The 16,520-nt window shown below is 42.7% G+C and overlaps 1 protein-coding gene across 5 annotated transcripts in view; it reads right to left on the bottom strand.

The window, feature by feature from the left end:
* Positions 1-467: 467 nt before the first annotated feature.
* The window catches only part of DYM (dymeclin), a 217,518-nt gene continuing 201,465 nt past the window's right edge, over positions 468-16,520 (bottom strand). For all 5 annotated transcript variants that reach the window (XM_069775295.1, XM_069775299.1, XM_069775296.1 and 2 more), the window contains one exon: positions 468-1,575. In XM_069775295.1, the coding sequence (XP_069631396.1) occupies positions 1,426-1,575 (150 nt within the window). In that variant the 3' untranslated portion in view covers positions 468-1,425. The remainder of the gene's footprint in view (positions 1,576-16,520) is intronic.

The following is a 16,520-nucleotide window of genomic DNA, read 5'->3' as shown; positions in this document are numbered from 1 at the left end:
ACCTCTAAACAAGCAGATAAAAGGAAAGTACAAACCTAGTGCATCCTTCAGGGGAAAATAAAAAAAGGGCGGTGCAAGAAATTCTATTTAAAGCCGCTCGAAGGACTGTCTGAAAGCAAATGCACCCCATTCTTCAGGTCAATAGAAAGAACATGCTGGAGCAGGCAGCGGATACAGGGGGTTGCCATGTATGTTTAGGAAGTAATTCCTTGATATTTATGTTTTGGCATGCAATGAACTGGTGACAGTCCTTCACATAGCAGCACATGGGATTAGAGTGTTTGCACGCATGTGCAACAGGCACCGTCAGGAGCCTCCCCAGAGAAGAAATGATCCTCATTTTGAAAAATGAGATGTTCTTTCAAAATCAGGTCAAGCCACTTCTTTTGTTCTTCCAACTGCAGAAACAGGTATATCAGGAAAGGACACTTTAAACCAACATAAAAGAGAAGTATTCTACATTCAGATAAATTTATACTTCTGCCATAAAACCTTTAATAGCAAACAGGGGATTTTCAACACAGAACTTTGCCAAGGATCCCCAGGACACACTGTCACCATTACACACAGTTTTACAGGACATTGGTCTATTTTACAATCTTATAACTATTTTCTTTGGAGATTTTTTTTTCCCACACGTTCAATTTCCAGGAACAACTTTTGCACAGAAGCACAGTAAAACAAGTCTGTAAGGGACCTGACTCTGAAAGCTGGTGTTTCTAGCCCTCTATAGAGTATTTGCCAGTCAAACAACAACAAAAAAAGACTTGCTTTTGAAAATCCTCCCACAAACATTCTGACATCTAAATCAAGTGTTTTGAATCTGCCTGGGAGCTAATCTGATTAGTATGCTGCTTGCTTAGTTCACTCGGATGACAGTGTAGACACCAATTTAACGACTGCAGCCTTGACAGTGCCACCGAAATAAAGGGCTGTGAGTGAAAGCACGGGATTAGGTAACGAGCAACCCATGGCAGAATCCAAAAGACCATAGAAAGCTTGTCCCAACGAAGCTGCCTCGCTTTAAAGAAACGAAAATACAAATGCTGCTTCCAAATCAAAGTTCACAAACTCTTTCCTTATTTACCCCGTTAAATTAAAAGAACAATCGGGTTTGTGGTTGGTAGTAACATCACACCCCATGTGTAAGGCCTCATTTTCATCAAACAAGCTCTAGGTTATAGGACTATGAATACAAGGTTGCCTACAAGCCATCAGTTCCTCACACCACAGTCTGTTGCCAGCGTGACGGTGGCAATCTGCTTCCAAAACATTGATGTTGGACTGTACACTAGCGGCAAGCTTCATTCTCTGTAAGCTTTGGGGTCAGAGGGTGCACGCTGGAAGGGGTCACGTATTAACACGCGGTGCAGAGTTTCGTTTTCTGTAAGACAGCGTTGTGTTGGCTTGACTGGGGCATCTCCTTCAGCCGGAGTCCATAGTGAAGAGCTGGATGTCATGCGGGTTCCAGTACAGGGCCACCGCGGAGTTGTAGACCAAGGACCAAACGTAAGGGATGAAGAACTCCTCAGGCTGCTCCTCCTCCACATACTTGAACTTCAGCTCAGGGAACTTCTGCAACAAGAAACCAAAGTCCGCTGAGGGAAGATTTGCATGTCTGCAAACACGCAGCCCATGTAAACACTGAAGAAAGAGGTCTGGTGACAAAAATAATGGAAGTAACTGAACCATTAGACCCGAAGGAAAATAATTAGGGGATAAAGAGATCATTTATTATTTCTTCTTTGAACTGAATGCTACATTGGCGTATTGTATTCAACCCTTTTACCGTTGGTCACACTCAATTTGCCTGTTAACAGCAAAGACTAAACACGTGAATCCTTTACAAAACACAAAGGTCTTAAGGAAAACTGTCATTTTTAGCAGCCCCACAAAAGCCTTCTTGCTTGCACACGTACAGACCTGCTTATTGCAGTTTTCCCTAAAAAGCATTTTGCTATTAATTATACTCAGCTCCTTAGCAGGACAATCTTTTGGAAAGGCCGTAAGAATAAACACAGTCTGTGATAAGTTTTCAGGAACCCAGTGTTATGGCAAACTGACTTTTCCCATCTAATTCTCAAAGCCTTTATGTATGTAGAAGTTTCTAGGAAGCACGGTGGGAAGCACGTCTAGGCTCCGTGGGAGGGCTCCTGGGGTCCAGGAGGCCACTTCCAGTTTTGCTACAGGTTCTTCTGTACTTTTGGGTAGGTCATTTACCTCTGTGCCTTGGCTTTCCCATTGCTGAGGAGCACGCTAACGGCATCACTGTGGCAATTAAGATTGCAAAACCCCGCAAGCTCCTCAACTGCAACACGTCACGCATCTATCCCGCTTCAGCCTCTAAGGCTGTAACTGCAAGACCCGTGCACGTAGACCTTATTGCCCATCCGTGCAGATACCCCCCCCGTCTCCTGGAAATTACAGGCCAGGCAATATAGTTTCCACAAAAGCCCTGTTTTTCAGTAGCAGCTTTAAGCAAAGCACTTCCAGGATTAACACACATCAGATGTCCTAGCCCAGCCCATCCTAACTGGATAGACACGCTGCCTCCTCAATTTTCCAATCTTCTCTCATTTCTTCCCTCCCAAAGTAGCACGTACACTGCAAACCTACTGCGTTCAACTCCTGGTAAGCCTGTGTTTTGGGGAAGGGCTGAGCCTACTTTTGTACTGTGCTCTTCAATCATTTTATCTACTTCTAAATGCTGCCTGTGTCAAGAGCTTGGCAGAGTCTCAGATAAAAGCCGCATTACAATGATCACTGGGGTAAGATAAAACATGACCCATTTTATTATTTATAAGGCTGTGGCTAAGACTAAGAATAAACTCTACGGTGTGACATGATCAGAACAAGCACAGCAATGGCCAAGAAGCCTCTTTGCCCATTAATAATGAAGGGATACCCTATCATCTTTCTTGAGCTCACAGCGTCCTGTTTCCTTGCATTAGGGTACAAGACCCTTCTGGCTGGAACAGTCTCCTTTGAAGGAGCACTTCTTGGCCACTTGGCTTTCAGGGTTATTTAGTTAACTTCTACACACCCAGGTTATTTGTATTCTTGGAGCCAGAAAACATGGGAACTATTCTACTCCTTCCTTGAGGCCAATATTCAGCCTGGGAGGAACCATTTTGGCCATCGGTGCGGCTGTCATTATTGTACTGGCTGACTTGGGAACATGTGGGGAGCTCATCCTTATAGCAATCAGGGAGGGAAGGAGGACAGCATTGTTTTCAGCGCTATTATCTCTGTTTAAGGAACTAAGGCAGCTAAAAAGATAAGGTTGTTCAAGGCACTTCTGCATCTAACTCCTGTTGAGTTCAAAGCCCAGAACCTCAAAGGTACATCAGCAAGTTTCATTTCCTGCATCAGACATGCAGTTTGTGGTGGAGAAGCTCTCCCACAGCCCTTTTGTGCCCCTAAACCGTTTTCTACCACCTCTCTACAACCTCCCTCCCCAAGTCGCTTTTGACCAGCCTGTTTAATCTTCTACATCATTTAGTTTCCTCTTAGGCGTCTTGCACCTATACCCACCCCATCTCTAATATCCTGTCTTCTACTTTCCCATCCCCAACTCCCTTCCACTGTACCTTCACGGTCTCTCTTTAGTGTATCTTTCTATTTTATACTTGCCCAAGTTTTCTTTTTTCTCATCAGCCTTACGAGATCGTCCTTTTCATTAACATCCTCTATCCCTTCCCACCTCGGCTCCAAAGCCTCAGGCTGAGCCTGCCTTCCCCCGCTGCCACCCCACCTCTCCTCTCAGGACAGCATGATTCTTTTGGCAGGTTAAGCTTCACTCCAATCAAGCCCTCATGTAGATTTTAATTTTTTTTTTTTTAAATTGATATTCTACTCTGCTTATCCTCAGTATAATCTTCCCCACTTCCCTCCTAAACGCTTCCTGACTTGTGGTCACTGTAGACAGGAACACGTTCTGTTCAGCATTGCATCAGCAGAATGAATGGTTAAACCTCATGATTAAACCACTGCAACATTTCCTAGCAGAGAAAAGCCCTTACACAGCTGTCATTCTTCACCCCAAAGGTGGCTGCACGCCAGTACTGCAGCCTGTAGTAGTCCTTCTGGGAGGGAAGGGGAAAAAAGTGATTAAAGATGCTAATTTGAGTTGAATTAAACACAGATAACTTTTTTCACCTTCAGGGTCACAGATTATAGCTACTGGTTTTGCAAACACTCATGGCAGTAGCCTGGGACCATTCTGGACTCTCAGGCAGCTTAACAAACATCTTTAGCTTTAAAACAGTAGCTAAAATTGTATTAGAAATTCCAATAGCTACATCTGAGATGCTCAGCTCTTACTATCCCATTATCTCCCAGCTGGAAGGACAGCATAAAATAAATCAGGTAGCATTCATATTTTCAGGCAGTAACAGTCATACATTGATTTTATTATTAAGCCTTTCTTCAGACTGATCAATGTTGCCATCTATTGTGATTGTACCATAGTAATTTAATAATCAATTTCAGATTAAAGACTATAACTCACTGCAATCAGCCTGGACTCTCTCACACTCAACATATGCGTTGAACACTCTGCAGGTTTATCTTGGAAATGTAGACAAGGATAATGAGATTTCTTAAGGAGAGATACAATACATGTTGCCATTATAAACACACCATTTCAAATATATCTGTATAAAAAGAAGGTAAGTAATGGCAGAAGTGATGGATTTTTGATGGTCCACCTGAACATTAACCCAGGATAGCTCAGTGTATTGCTAACGAGACACGGAGAATTTGACTTTGAGGTCAATAATTCAAACCCAACTTCTTTGGATGACTGCAATGATCTATGGCTACGTGGTGGCCATGTTTTCTCATTCATTTAAACCAAGAAATCCTAGAGGCCCAGCATGGAGAGAACTGTACCAACCTCTATCTTGCACGATTTACCAGCATGGCAGTCATTCACTGTTAAGATAAAAAACTACCCATACTGTTTCACTGCTAGGGTGTTCACCGAAAACGAAATTTGTTAACTTTCAAAATCATCAAATTTAAGTCACCTCGGAAAGTTTCTGACTTATCAGACTGACTTTAAAAAAATTTATAATGGCAAGGGTTAAACACCACCTAAAAAGCTTGACCGATGCCATAAAGCTTTAAGATTTTTGATGGGTGATAGTTCAAGGAATGTTTAAATTCAGCTCTGTGCCGTTCACCTCCTGCACGCACTGCTTCCAAATGAGTGATCAGGAGCCTTCACCGCATGCTGCAGACAGACAGGAGATGACACCAAATGAATGTTTCAGGAGAGCCGTAAAACCACCAGGTCACAGGAGTCTCAGGGCACTACCAGAAAACACCCCAGCCAGCACTGGTGAGGGCTTTTTTTGTGGTTAACAAAATTCCCAAAGTGGCACGTCAAAGCAGCAATTTCTTCCGCTTTGCTACTCTTGTGTCCATCTCAATTCTGGAAAGACATTTGCTCCCCAGCTGGTGACACCCAAATGAACCTGATTTTTAGCACTTTCTGAAAAGAGGGACCACTCTAAGGCATCTTAAATGGTAGTCTTAATAATAGAGGAAAAGCCTTGGCATGGGAGAAATCATCTTTTTTTCCCTTCACAGCTCTATTCGTTCAGCTGGATGGTGTTGAAATATGTACAAATACTTTGTTACCTGTTCGCTTTGCTATTAAGTTTTTGAACTCATTGCCCCAACATAAATGGGTCCAGCGGAGTCATTATTTGCATTTCTCTCCAGTCATTACCAGAGGAGAGACAACCCCAGCTAGTTTAAAACAATCAACCTGAGACAGTACTTGAAAACTTGAGAGCCAGCGTTAACACTAGGATTTGAACTGCACAATTTAAACACAGACACCACTTACCAGCCCTGGTGAATCAACCTACCACAGCACCCTATCATGTTTTCTTCTGCCAGACAAAGCAGAAGTCAGATTTAGTGGTTGGGACGAGGGTATAAACTAGACAGACCAAGAACTTTGCAGACTGTCTGCACTGTCAATCACATGATTCGATGAAAAACCACAGGAAGTCCGATGAACAGATGCAGAACTGAACTGCAATAACTCCCCTACCGCAAAAGTTCAACAACATCGGGGTTTTTTGGTTTTTGTTTTGTTTTGTGTTTTTTTTTTTTTGCAGTTAACGATTAGGAAGATAGCATCACGGCCAGTCAACAGCACCTGGCACGGCTCCAGGCAACTCAGTGGCATTTGAGCTAGAAGACTTGAGCCATACATTAAATAAAAATCCCCTTCCCTTCCCAAATGAACCATCAGAGCTGCTGTGAGGCTGCAGTGTCATGTCAGTGGATGCTCTTCACTCAGGTACCATAAGCAAGGGCAGATGGAGCTGCTTTAGGAGCGATGGAGTGAAGCTGCATCTTTGCTTGTTCAGTGATCTAGATGCTCGACTGGATGAAAAGCAGCCTTCATCAAAGAAGCGGGGCACGTGGAAAGGAAAGAAATCAAAGAATTGGATTAACATAAACCTGGAGAATCCTCTTTTCCTCAAGTCCTTGGTTAGAAACACTGGTTTCTGAAACAGCAATCCAATGTGAGTCAGTATTTTCAAAAGCATGTGACTGGTTTAGGAGAAAAGGACCATTTCCAGAGGAGTCTGAACACATTTGAGAGTCAAATTCACATTAACTGTCCATGAATCCAAAGCTTCAAAGTCTTTCTGAAAATGGGATTTGTGTGTGTTTGAAAAGCTTACCCTGAGTCTTGTTTGGTAACCTAATGACATGCTGGCAAATTATGTGTTTCATATTGCTTCAGCTATATATAGCATTATTGCCTGGGGAGCATCTGCAGGATTGGACCTTATTAGCAATACATATATATAAACTGGCAAAGAAAAAAAAAAGGGAGGGGGAACTCAGATTCAGCACCATACCAAGTCTTCATTATAGGTGCCCTAACGAATATTTACCCCAGCAAGGTTTAGTCCTACAACATGCCTTGCACCAAACGTACCAACCTGTAAGGAGTGTGGCCTGGGGAAGAACGTTTACATTGGTCTGCAAAATCCATGATGCCACTTTGAAATCTGGTTCCCAAAATCCCAATCTGAGTCAAATTAATGGCTAATGGTCTTGAAAACAACTCAACAGTCATGCCTGCTACACTGTTCATGGTACAGATATACAAGTACATATGTAAACATTGATATTTTTAATTTTTATATAAATATAAGCATTTAAGTGCTTTGACAGAGCACAATTTATGGAAGAAAGTTTCTCAGTAGTTCTTCTAAGATACTGACAGATTGAATTTTTTCTAATTATTTAATTCTTCTGGGGAGATAATGCCATTTCATCTTTCTCCGGTTCTCTTTGCATTTCATTACAGTGCTTCTCTTTGACTTAAGACGGAAAGTCTATATGGCTTTGGCGAAATATCTGTATGGGGTACACCACACCTGCCTGATACCATCTCTGTCTCCTGCTCAGGCTTGAAGCACAGACAGCCCGGCAGAAGATGACGGTGGGGAGATGAAGGAAGCAAACAGGAAATCTGCTAGACTAAGCACGAGCTGCACATCTTGTTCAGAGATCTGTGTAAGGAATAGGTGCAAATTTAAAGACAGAGAAGAAAACAGTGGCTCAGAGCGTGTCAGGAGGTTTTGAAAAAGAAATAGAAGATGATAAGAAGAGGTTCAAAACAATCTATGCACAGGCTAAATATCCCCACTTTAAGAAATCACATGAGCTGTAGTAGAAAACAACATTTTTCCCACAGAGTAAAATTCAGTAAGTAACCCACACTCAACTACTGAGATACAATCTTCCTGGTCCAGAAGGGCAGGGAAGTTTATCTACAGAGAGACAACTCTTTTAGCAAGTTAGGATCTTTGATATGCGATTTCCATTTTCAGATCACTCAAAGCTTTGCACAACTACAGCTGCAAGAAAATAAATGCTCCGGGAGCCAACAGTGAATTTGCGCTGTAAGATGTGAACTACCACCAGAGAAGCAGATGTGCCTCTCGTGAGAGTTCAGCAATTATAATTTTTTTTTATAGAGTACTGAGAAGCCAGGTCAGTTTTGGAAAAATCAACCAAACAGCTGTGCCTAGATGTTTATTGGTAAAGACACAATGATTTGAAGAAGTGAAATATTTGCAGTTAATCCTGCCAGGGTGCAAAGCTTTGCGGAGTACCACATTGCTAAAAAGAAAAAGATGGCATTTCATTCTAAGATAGGATGGCAAACACTGACAGCTTTAAAGTCCTTCTAGAGAGTCAGGGATGCACATACATACACACTTGTTTCTTTTCCTTACAGCAAGGAAATATGGCTGATAAATGTCAATAGCTCCAAATTGCGCCATAGAAATTATTTTTGTCTTCATACCGAGCTGTTACTCTGTACAAATTCCAAAAGCGCTGTATAGAAGTATAAATTTGAGCTTAGGATGAGGCCAGGTACCCACTGCAGGCTGTCCTGGGTCCACCTCAGAAACCTCTGTCTCTGGGCTATTTCTAGACAGGACAATAAATAAATTGGACCACTGGTCAGCAGCTTTTTCAGCAAACCTGGCCGAAAACGTGCCACCTGAAGAGCTGATCTAGAGAAAATCCCTTAAGCGGTTAGTTTGAGAAAACAGGGGGATCCCTGCTCAGCTTTGGGGATACTACATCTACTTGGAGAAATTTTGGAATGGGAAGAGAAGATTAAGAAGATGATGAAAGACTAAAGCAGGACTCGCATATTATGTGCTGTTAAGCATCATTAACCTCTACGTAACATTGTACGTATTATACATATATAGTCACAATTACAATTTTCAGGATTGTTCTGTATATGGTGTTGTCTAGATGGATACACATCTTTTCAGAACACTTCCAAGATGACAGCTCAACAGCTAGGAGCCAGACAGAGCTGTGACTTGCTGCCAGACCAGAGAGACAGGGAACAGCCATGGGAACACTACAGGGACATCTGCAACACTGCGGAAAACACAATATATGCTGGCTTTGCCAAATAATAAGCAAAACAGGACTAGAGACTGATATATGTAATTACACTTTAAGCTTGAGTATGGAAGGCATGATGTGTAGATGAGGTACCATCAACAAAAAAATTGAATGTTCATCCACTTCAGGGCTTAACCTGAAACAACAATAATTCTTTGAAAATACAGAGGCCTTTTAGAAGAAAGAACATAGGCGTGGGATCTGAGCAAAAAATGAACAACCTCAACATCACGACAGGTAAAAATGAGGAACGTTTCTAAAATTGAAATAAAACTAACCAAGAAAAGACTTAAACATGTGGAATGAAGAAAGCTACTGGCCCAACTCCCAAAAATGGTTCTAGTGCCTGACCTCGCTCGAGCATTTGCGATCCTCTTATGTACACACACCAACTACTCAGATAAATACGTAAAATCCTTTGTGTGCTTTTGAATTTAGGGAATTAAAATCTGAAAACCAAAATAATCCCTGGACCCATTTCTCAGTAGCATTAAAGGGCACCACTGCACAAATTGGGACGAACCTATCAACTCGGAAAACTTTTATCGATATGAAGTGGATGTGTAAGTCTTCCTACCACGGGATTTGCAGAAAATGCACATTTCATAACAGCAGACCCTATTTTTACCAGTGCTAAGGAAAATGGAAATGAGTTTAAGCCCTGGCTTCCTGCATTTCAGCTCACAACCCATCCTTCTCTCAATAACGTGCAAAGCTTTACACAACAGTGAAAACCAGTATGTTTGCAGCAAATATTTTTGTTAAAACTGGAATGCATTTAGAAATCACTCAGTCGCTGCCAACTTTATATAAAAGATTTGTATAATTGCTAAGAAAAGGTTACAAGATTAGGAGTAGATTTTGGACACTTTACTCTGCTGCAACGTACAATTAAGTCAATGATGCTTTAGCAGTACCCTCAAAGAAGGGCTCGGACATCCAGGAACTTCCTGCATCTCAGAATTAAACCCTGCAACCTTATAAAGACTTCCCCAAACCTAAAATACCACTGTCCCCCCAAACAAAGCAGATTCAAGGCTGAATTTTTTTCTTTCCAGAATTTTATGAATGAGACAGTTGAAAATCTGCCACTTTTCAAGTATGCAAAATGTAAACTGTAAACAAAGAAATTGGCTTTAATAACTCAGTTGGGAACCTCTCACTCACTTCTGTATATTGTGTAAATCAAGGTGTGGGGGGGCGGGAATATCAACTTTTTGAAGGTCTTGAATTGGGCAAAAACTTAAGCTGTCCTAAATCCTTACGTGCATTGTTTGGATCACTCTGCCAAAGACAGAAAATATTAAGTTTAGCAAGCAAGTGAAGGCAGGGGAAGATCAGTTACGCACAGTCAAGCAGCAGACCTGTGAGAAGCTGAAATGCTTGGTCCCTCCAGAGAAAGCTCACGGTGCCTTCAGAGCCCCAGCATCACCTGGGCAGTGGGGAAACCCTTATATAAACCAAAAAGGGCTTTTTATGGGTCAGGACTTGCCAAAGTTCAGAAGAATTCCTCCCATACAATTTGATTATTTGAAACAATGTGGAGAAACTCAAAGGAAGGTAAAGCAGGGGTGAAAAAGGCAAAGTCTCCTCTTGGAGATATCGAAGATGACAAGAGAAGCCTGCTATGTGAAGACAGCAGAGAAGAATTAACTTGTGGATCTGGGCTACAAAGTCTGCTCTAGCTTCTAGATAAAAATTACAGATCTGTGTTCCCTTCATCAACCTTTTTTTAAAACAGAACCAGTACTATAACTGCCAACCAATAACCCAGTTGTCACATCAGAGACAACTATCTGCTCATTATTTTCTGAAAAGGGAGTTGCACGCTTTTACTCTAATTGATGTAAGTTATTACACTTTAACAATAAAGAAAACCTCACCTGAAAAGTTTTAAAAAGGTCAATGAAACATGAACAATGGAAGGTTTGGAAAAAAATAATCCTGCTGAATAATGAATGCATACTAATATGTGTAGCTACATAGTCACAGACAGGGCGAGTCTACAATACACAAATCTTAGCGCCAACTATATATTTTAAATTTCTAGCAGCGAGTGCTACTGTTTTAAGTCACAGCAGCTGTTTTCATTTTGACAGCAGACTAGTCTAAAATACGAGGAACGTTGTTGATCGTGGAAACGCTTTGCGCTCCAGATAACATCACCGACAACTGCTCCACCTAGGCTAACGTGCCATCCCATCGTCCTAAAACAAGCCCCAGACAAACCTCTCACTGCTGCCTGACGCTCTTCTACTCCCACCAAAAACTCAGCAGTTGCGCAAATAAAACTCTTGCCATGGTGTGTGTCACGCAATCAGCAACGCAAAATGAGCAGAGGGTGTTTGCTACAAGTGTGGCAATGAAGAAAACCATTAAATTTCAAGAACACGACCCACATTTTTGTGTTTCGGTAAGGCGCCGGAGCAAGCACTCTGCCCTGTTGCAAGAGGGACTTGCCTCAGGAACCCTGTCTGGACAATGGACAAATTCTGACCCAGTAATATGTAAATATTACCCTTTTCTCACTTTTTCATAGGAATTGCCATGCCCAGGGTTAGATTTTTCTTCCCCCACGCTGGGAAAGGAGCTGGAGATATCGCCATCCATCTACAGACTCAGTCCCACCTTGCGCTTGCTGGCGAAGTTGGTGACCACCTATAAAGTCTCTAGCGCTGATCTCCCTGCTCTTCGGGATCTAAGATGGGAAGGGAGTGAAATATGCTGACAGCATAAAACCACACTAATTTCATAGTTAAAGGATTTTCCCCTTTGGAAACTACCTACATGAGCTCCCTCTGCTGCCCTAATACAACCTTGGGATTATCCAGGTGAAGCGCAGAGGCAGAGGAGCGAGAGATCGAAATGCTGTTTTCAACCGCCTGTTTCTTTCAACCAAAATTCGGAGTTACTACAATGTCACAGTTGTTTGTTTTCTCATTTAGTTGCGTAGAACATATTCCCCCAACACAAAAGGTGGCAGGAGAAGAGCAGAGTGATTCAGTTTGCATATTTTTCCAGTGACGAGGTCCCAGACATGCTTTCACTGGAAATTGGTGCAATGCTGCAGCAGCATCCAAAACATCCCACCAAGCCAAAAAGAACATTCCTTTGGACAACTGGGACCGAGCTCCTCTCCGTTATCACTGTACAGGGGTCCAAAACACCGCCCGGACTTTGGCTTTGCGCATCCACCAGGGAAACGAGACCCCTCTCCCCGCTGAGTTTAACACCTTCGCTTTGCCTGGCGGAGGCTGACATTTACAACGCCTTTCCTCGCGCGGAGGGCTCCTCGCGGCTCGTTTTACGAGGTTTGACTTTTACATAACGGCAGCCGCAAAGACGAAGCCCGAGCCGACATCCTCCTCCGGTCCCTCCCCCCCAGCACGGCGGCGGGGCGGCACGCCAAGCCCAAACATCCTTCCCCCCCTCCCCGAGCGCCCGTGGAGGAAGACCTCCTTTTGATTTTGTACTTTTTACTCGGAGAGAGCCAGGGCTGTAAATATTACGAAAAACGATAACAATGACTTAAGAAGGGAGACAGACTCGCTGTCACCAACTGTTAACTCTCCGATCGGGGCAGCCTAGGAAGTGGACCCTTATCTGCCCCAGGTTCAGGACATGCTAACGCCCCTATTGAGTCCGCAGACCTTTGGCTCCCTAATCTCCCCAAACTGGAAAACGTACACCCCGACGGACATACTCCCTTCTTAAGTATTTCAAGGCTCAGCAAAGAGACAAACCATGCCGTGAGATGAGCAGCGCTGCCCCGCTACATGCAGGAAATCCTATTTATTTGTCTTGAGGAGCGAAACGTGAAAGGACAGAAAAACCTCTCCAGTCGTAGCACGCGGTGCCAGACTGCAGCCTTATCTCTGCTGGGACCGCGAGGCGAGGAATCTGTGCCAAATGTGGACGTTTATGCTCTTTATTGTGCGGATGTGGACTTCACAGCTTTTTTTTTTTTTTTTCATTTGCCCTAATGCTGAGAGTCCTGTGAAGGCAGACCCGAGCCACGGGGGTTAGATATATATAACCAGCATATAACCAGGGTGCCTTTTCTTAAATGGATTTTTTCATTGCTCATTCTATTCTATATTCTATACTATTCATGAAGGACACAAAGGTTGTGATAGCATGTTCAAATTAGCTACTGGAAACAAGCCTTTATCAATGATAGAGGCAAATAGTGTGTAGGACAGAGAAAGGGATAGCTACTAAGGAGTAGCCAGTTAAAACCAGCTTAAAAAGCAGCACTCTCCTATAGCGAGACCGTGTTTTTCCTGATGCAAACAATCACCTCAATTTGAAAAAGGGCCTCAAGTGAGGTGCTCCTTCAATAATGCAGGAAAATTGCTTGTGTTTTCTGTTTCGCTATGCTTTAGATGGAGTATTTCCAGATTTGTTTGCCTTCAGTAATGTTAACTGTATTAAGACCTCCTATTCTGCTAAAGACTGTCTTTAGGACATGAATCAAACAGTTCTAGAGAACTCCCCACCTTAGGCTAGGGAATTTTAAAACTCATTTATTCACAAATGCTATTATGTCCCTTTGTTATCCAACATATCTGCCCCCTTCCTCCCTGTGCATTCAGGTCAAGATTGTTTACCCTGGTGACAACACTCAGTCTTTGCTGGTCTTAGCACAGGAGGATGGAGCTTGGCAAAACCTGATAGGCCAGATAAGCACGAGGAATTCAAATAAAGTTTTGCTGCCTGACTCTGAGCTCAGAGCTACACGCACCACTTGAATCTCACAGATCTCATATTAGAGAGAACACCTAAGGTTCAGGACCGTGCTCTTCTTCCACTCTACTCCACAGACACACAAATTTCCTGCTCTGTTTTGGAGCTGCCAGGTGCTCATACCATCTAGCAGAGCTTCCTTCGGCGAGCTGTCTGACATAAGCCTCTGGTTTCCCATCTGTAAAAAGCCAATCCTTGCTGGGGTTTTTGATACCTAACACACCGTGGCAAAGGAAGGGAAATCTTCCTCCGGGAGCTTCTGGATGCTGCTGCAGCATTATCAAGCTGGGAAATTCTCACCTCACTGCTATACTGTCTGTCCTCAAGCTGAAGACAGCTCACGAGCCACAGGTCGATTGCTCTCCTCATAGCTGAGACATCTTTTGTGACAAAGAACTAGTATAAATTACCTAGCTGGCATGCAAGGAGGACGTCCCGCGGGACTCCCCGTCTTTCCTCATCTCCCGTGCTCTACAAGCCCACGGTGGCTGGAAACACTTAGCACCTACCTGGAGCGCTAGCACGGTCACCAAGTGCAAGGAGAAAAGCTGGGTAGAGGAGAGTATAGTAGGGTAAGGAGTCAACATGAGAACGTGGTCAAGAAAAATCACTCCTTGTTTGCAAGCTCAACAGATTGTGGGTTGAGCGTTACAACCTCAGGAACCATAAACCCAGCCTAAATCCACATGGGTTCGAGATTCAATGCAATCATCTGATACTACATAACAAATACAGCTACAGGAAAGGCATGGTGACCTAAAACCAGCTGCCCTCTAGATCCTAACAGCAGAGTCCTCAGCAGTGATGCTGATATACGTGAGAAATCCCCTGCTTGGCCAGGAAAAAGCCATCTACATCACTAATCATCCTAAGCAGGAACAAACAGCCTCTAAATCAACTGGGGAGAAGCGTTGCAACTTGTACCAAAGGTTGTGACAAAATTAAACTCAGTATGGGAATGCAGTTGAGGCAGCCATCAGCTGACAAACTACATTTCTTCCTCATTCTCACTTCTTGGTGTAGCTGCTGTAAACATTCAAGACATTTCTCTGATTTATGCATTTAATTAAAAGATATCTATAACATTCATGCTGTTTACATTTAACCCAACACTGCAATGAAAGCTGTAATTTTGTCGGGGATTTATATTCTGTACTCAAATTTATTTTGATTCCTTGATTTAAACATACACGCAGAAGTGAAAATGTGTCAAATCATGAAAATGGAAAAGATTATACTCCATTATCTAGTTCATCTGTCAACCAGGGCAAAAATCTTCTGAGGACTGTTTTTCTCAATCTGCCACATGTTAGGGAAACTTAATTTAAAAGACTAATTCAGAAAAGACAGCTAAACCTTAAAAGTGGAAGAGCAATTGGACCGGTATAATTGGAAGTTGGTTACATGATTTTTCCTCCCTCTATCTTGTATTCAGTTCATAACTTGCCAAATCTTGCACCTTCTGGGATAAAACTGTTGGCCTCTGCCACATTATTTTATTTTTTTTTTAAAAAGAAGTTATCCTTTTTCTTTCTTTTTTTAAATGGAATGAGAAAAAATGTGGGGTTTTTTTAACCGAAGAAAGTAATAAATCCATTTTAAATGCAACTTTATTTCCTTTTCAGCTACCCTGCCTATACTGAAGCCTTGCAGTAGAAAACGAACACATGGGTTGGAAATAGGTCTCAACCGAGGAGAAGAAAAAAAAAAAGTCAGAGCATTTCAGCGTAATTTTACTTTGCTTTGACCAAAGTTGCAAGATATTTGGAAACAACACGTCATGCACATGCAGTGCATTTGGCACTGGCCTTTTCATTAGACTCCCAACATATGCAACTAAGTAAGGGAAGGCTGCACAACACATGCGAAGCAGATTCAGTCGCAGCGAAAAACATAATAAAAGTATAGGGTGGCTTTCTAGGGTACGGAGGAGGAGGGAAACTTGGGAAATGTTATTTAGCTTGAGCAAATGTATAGCTCCTAAGTTAATAGGGGAAGGGCTCTGGCTGAGAGCCCTCCCTCCCGTAAGACGTACTGGCCGGGGAGTTATGGGCTGCTCATGAGCGCTGGGCTCCTGCCAAGCCAGCAAAGCTCTGCAGCTCTGGGCAGGGAAGCTCCTCTGTGCTCTCTTTCAAAAAAAATGGGATCATCCTTGAAGGTTAACAGAGTTCAAATTATGTGGCAGGCGAGCGGTTAGCAGAACGGCAGTAGCTTTGAGAAACGTACGCGTGCAAAATGTTGTTTACCGGTGTCAGAGATCTGTTACTATGGGGAGCGCCTTGGAAAGTCTCACGCTGCTTTCCCATCCTCTCATTTCTCCAGTGCTTTCTTTCTGCCTTATATTTTATATGTCTTTCTTGTAGTGGCTTCCTTAAACCAATGAAATCAACCAAATTTAATGTAGCTGGTGACAACCAACCAGATACACAAAGATAGACTGTTTCACGTTAGAATCTGTGTAAAGTTTAAAATCTTCTGCTCAAAGTCTCTACATGTGCCCTTCCTTCCTATAAAGTAAGAGAATGACCCTACCTTTCTATGTGCCACTGAAAAATTAAATGTAGGGAATATTTCTTTATTTTTAAATTGCACTGCTAAATCAAGTAGATGCACTGACAAGCAACACTGCTTCTCAAGACCGCACATGGAAAAATTGGATTCTGTTGCTACACTCGCTTCCAGTCTCGTTGGGTATTTCACAGTGCGATGGAAGGCCAAGACCAGACTTCAGCTGTGCATAAAGAAATATTTGATTGATCTCTTCTGGCAACCCATACTCCTTTTAGCGACTGGAGTTTGTA

Source organism: Haliaeetus albicilla, chromosome W (assembly GCF_947461875.1).
Source record: "Haliaeetus albicilla chromosome W, bHalAlb1.1, whole genome shotgun sequence".
NCBI classification, from domain to species: Eukaryota; Metazoa; Chordata; class Aves; order Accipitriformes; family Accipitridae; genus Haliaeetus; species Haliaeetus albicilla.
The sequence above is the reverse complement of the archived record's forward strand: the minus strand, read 5'-3'. Positions and strand labels throughout refer to the sequence as shown.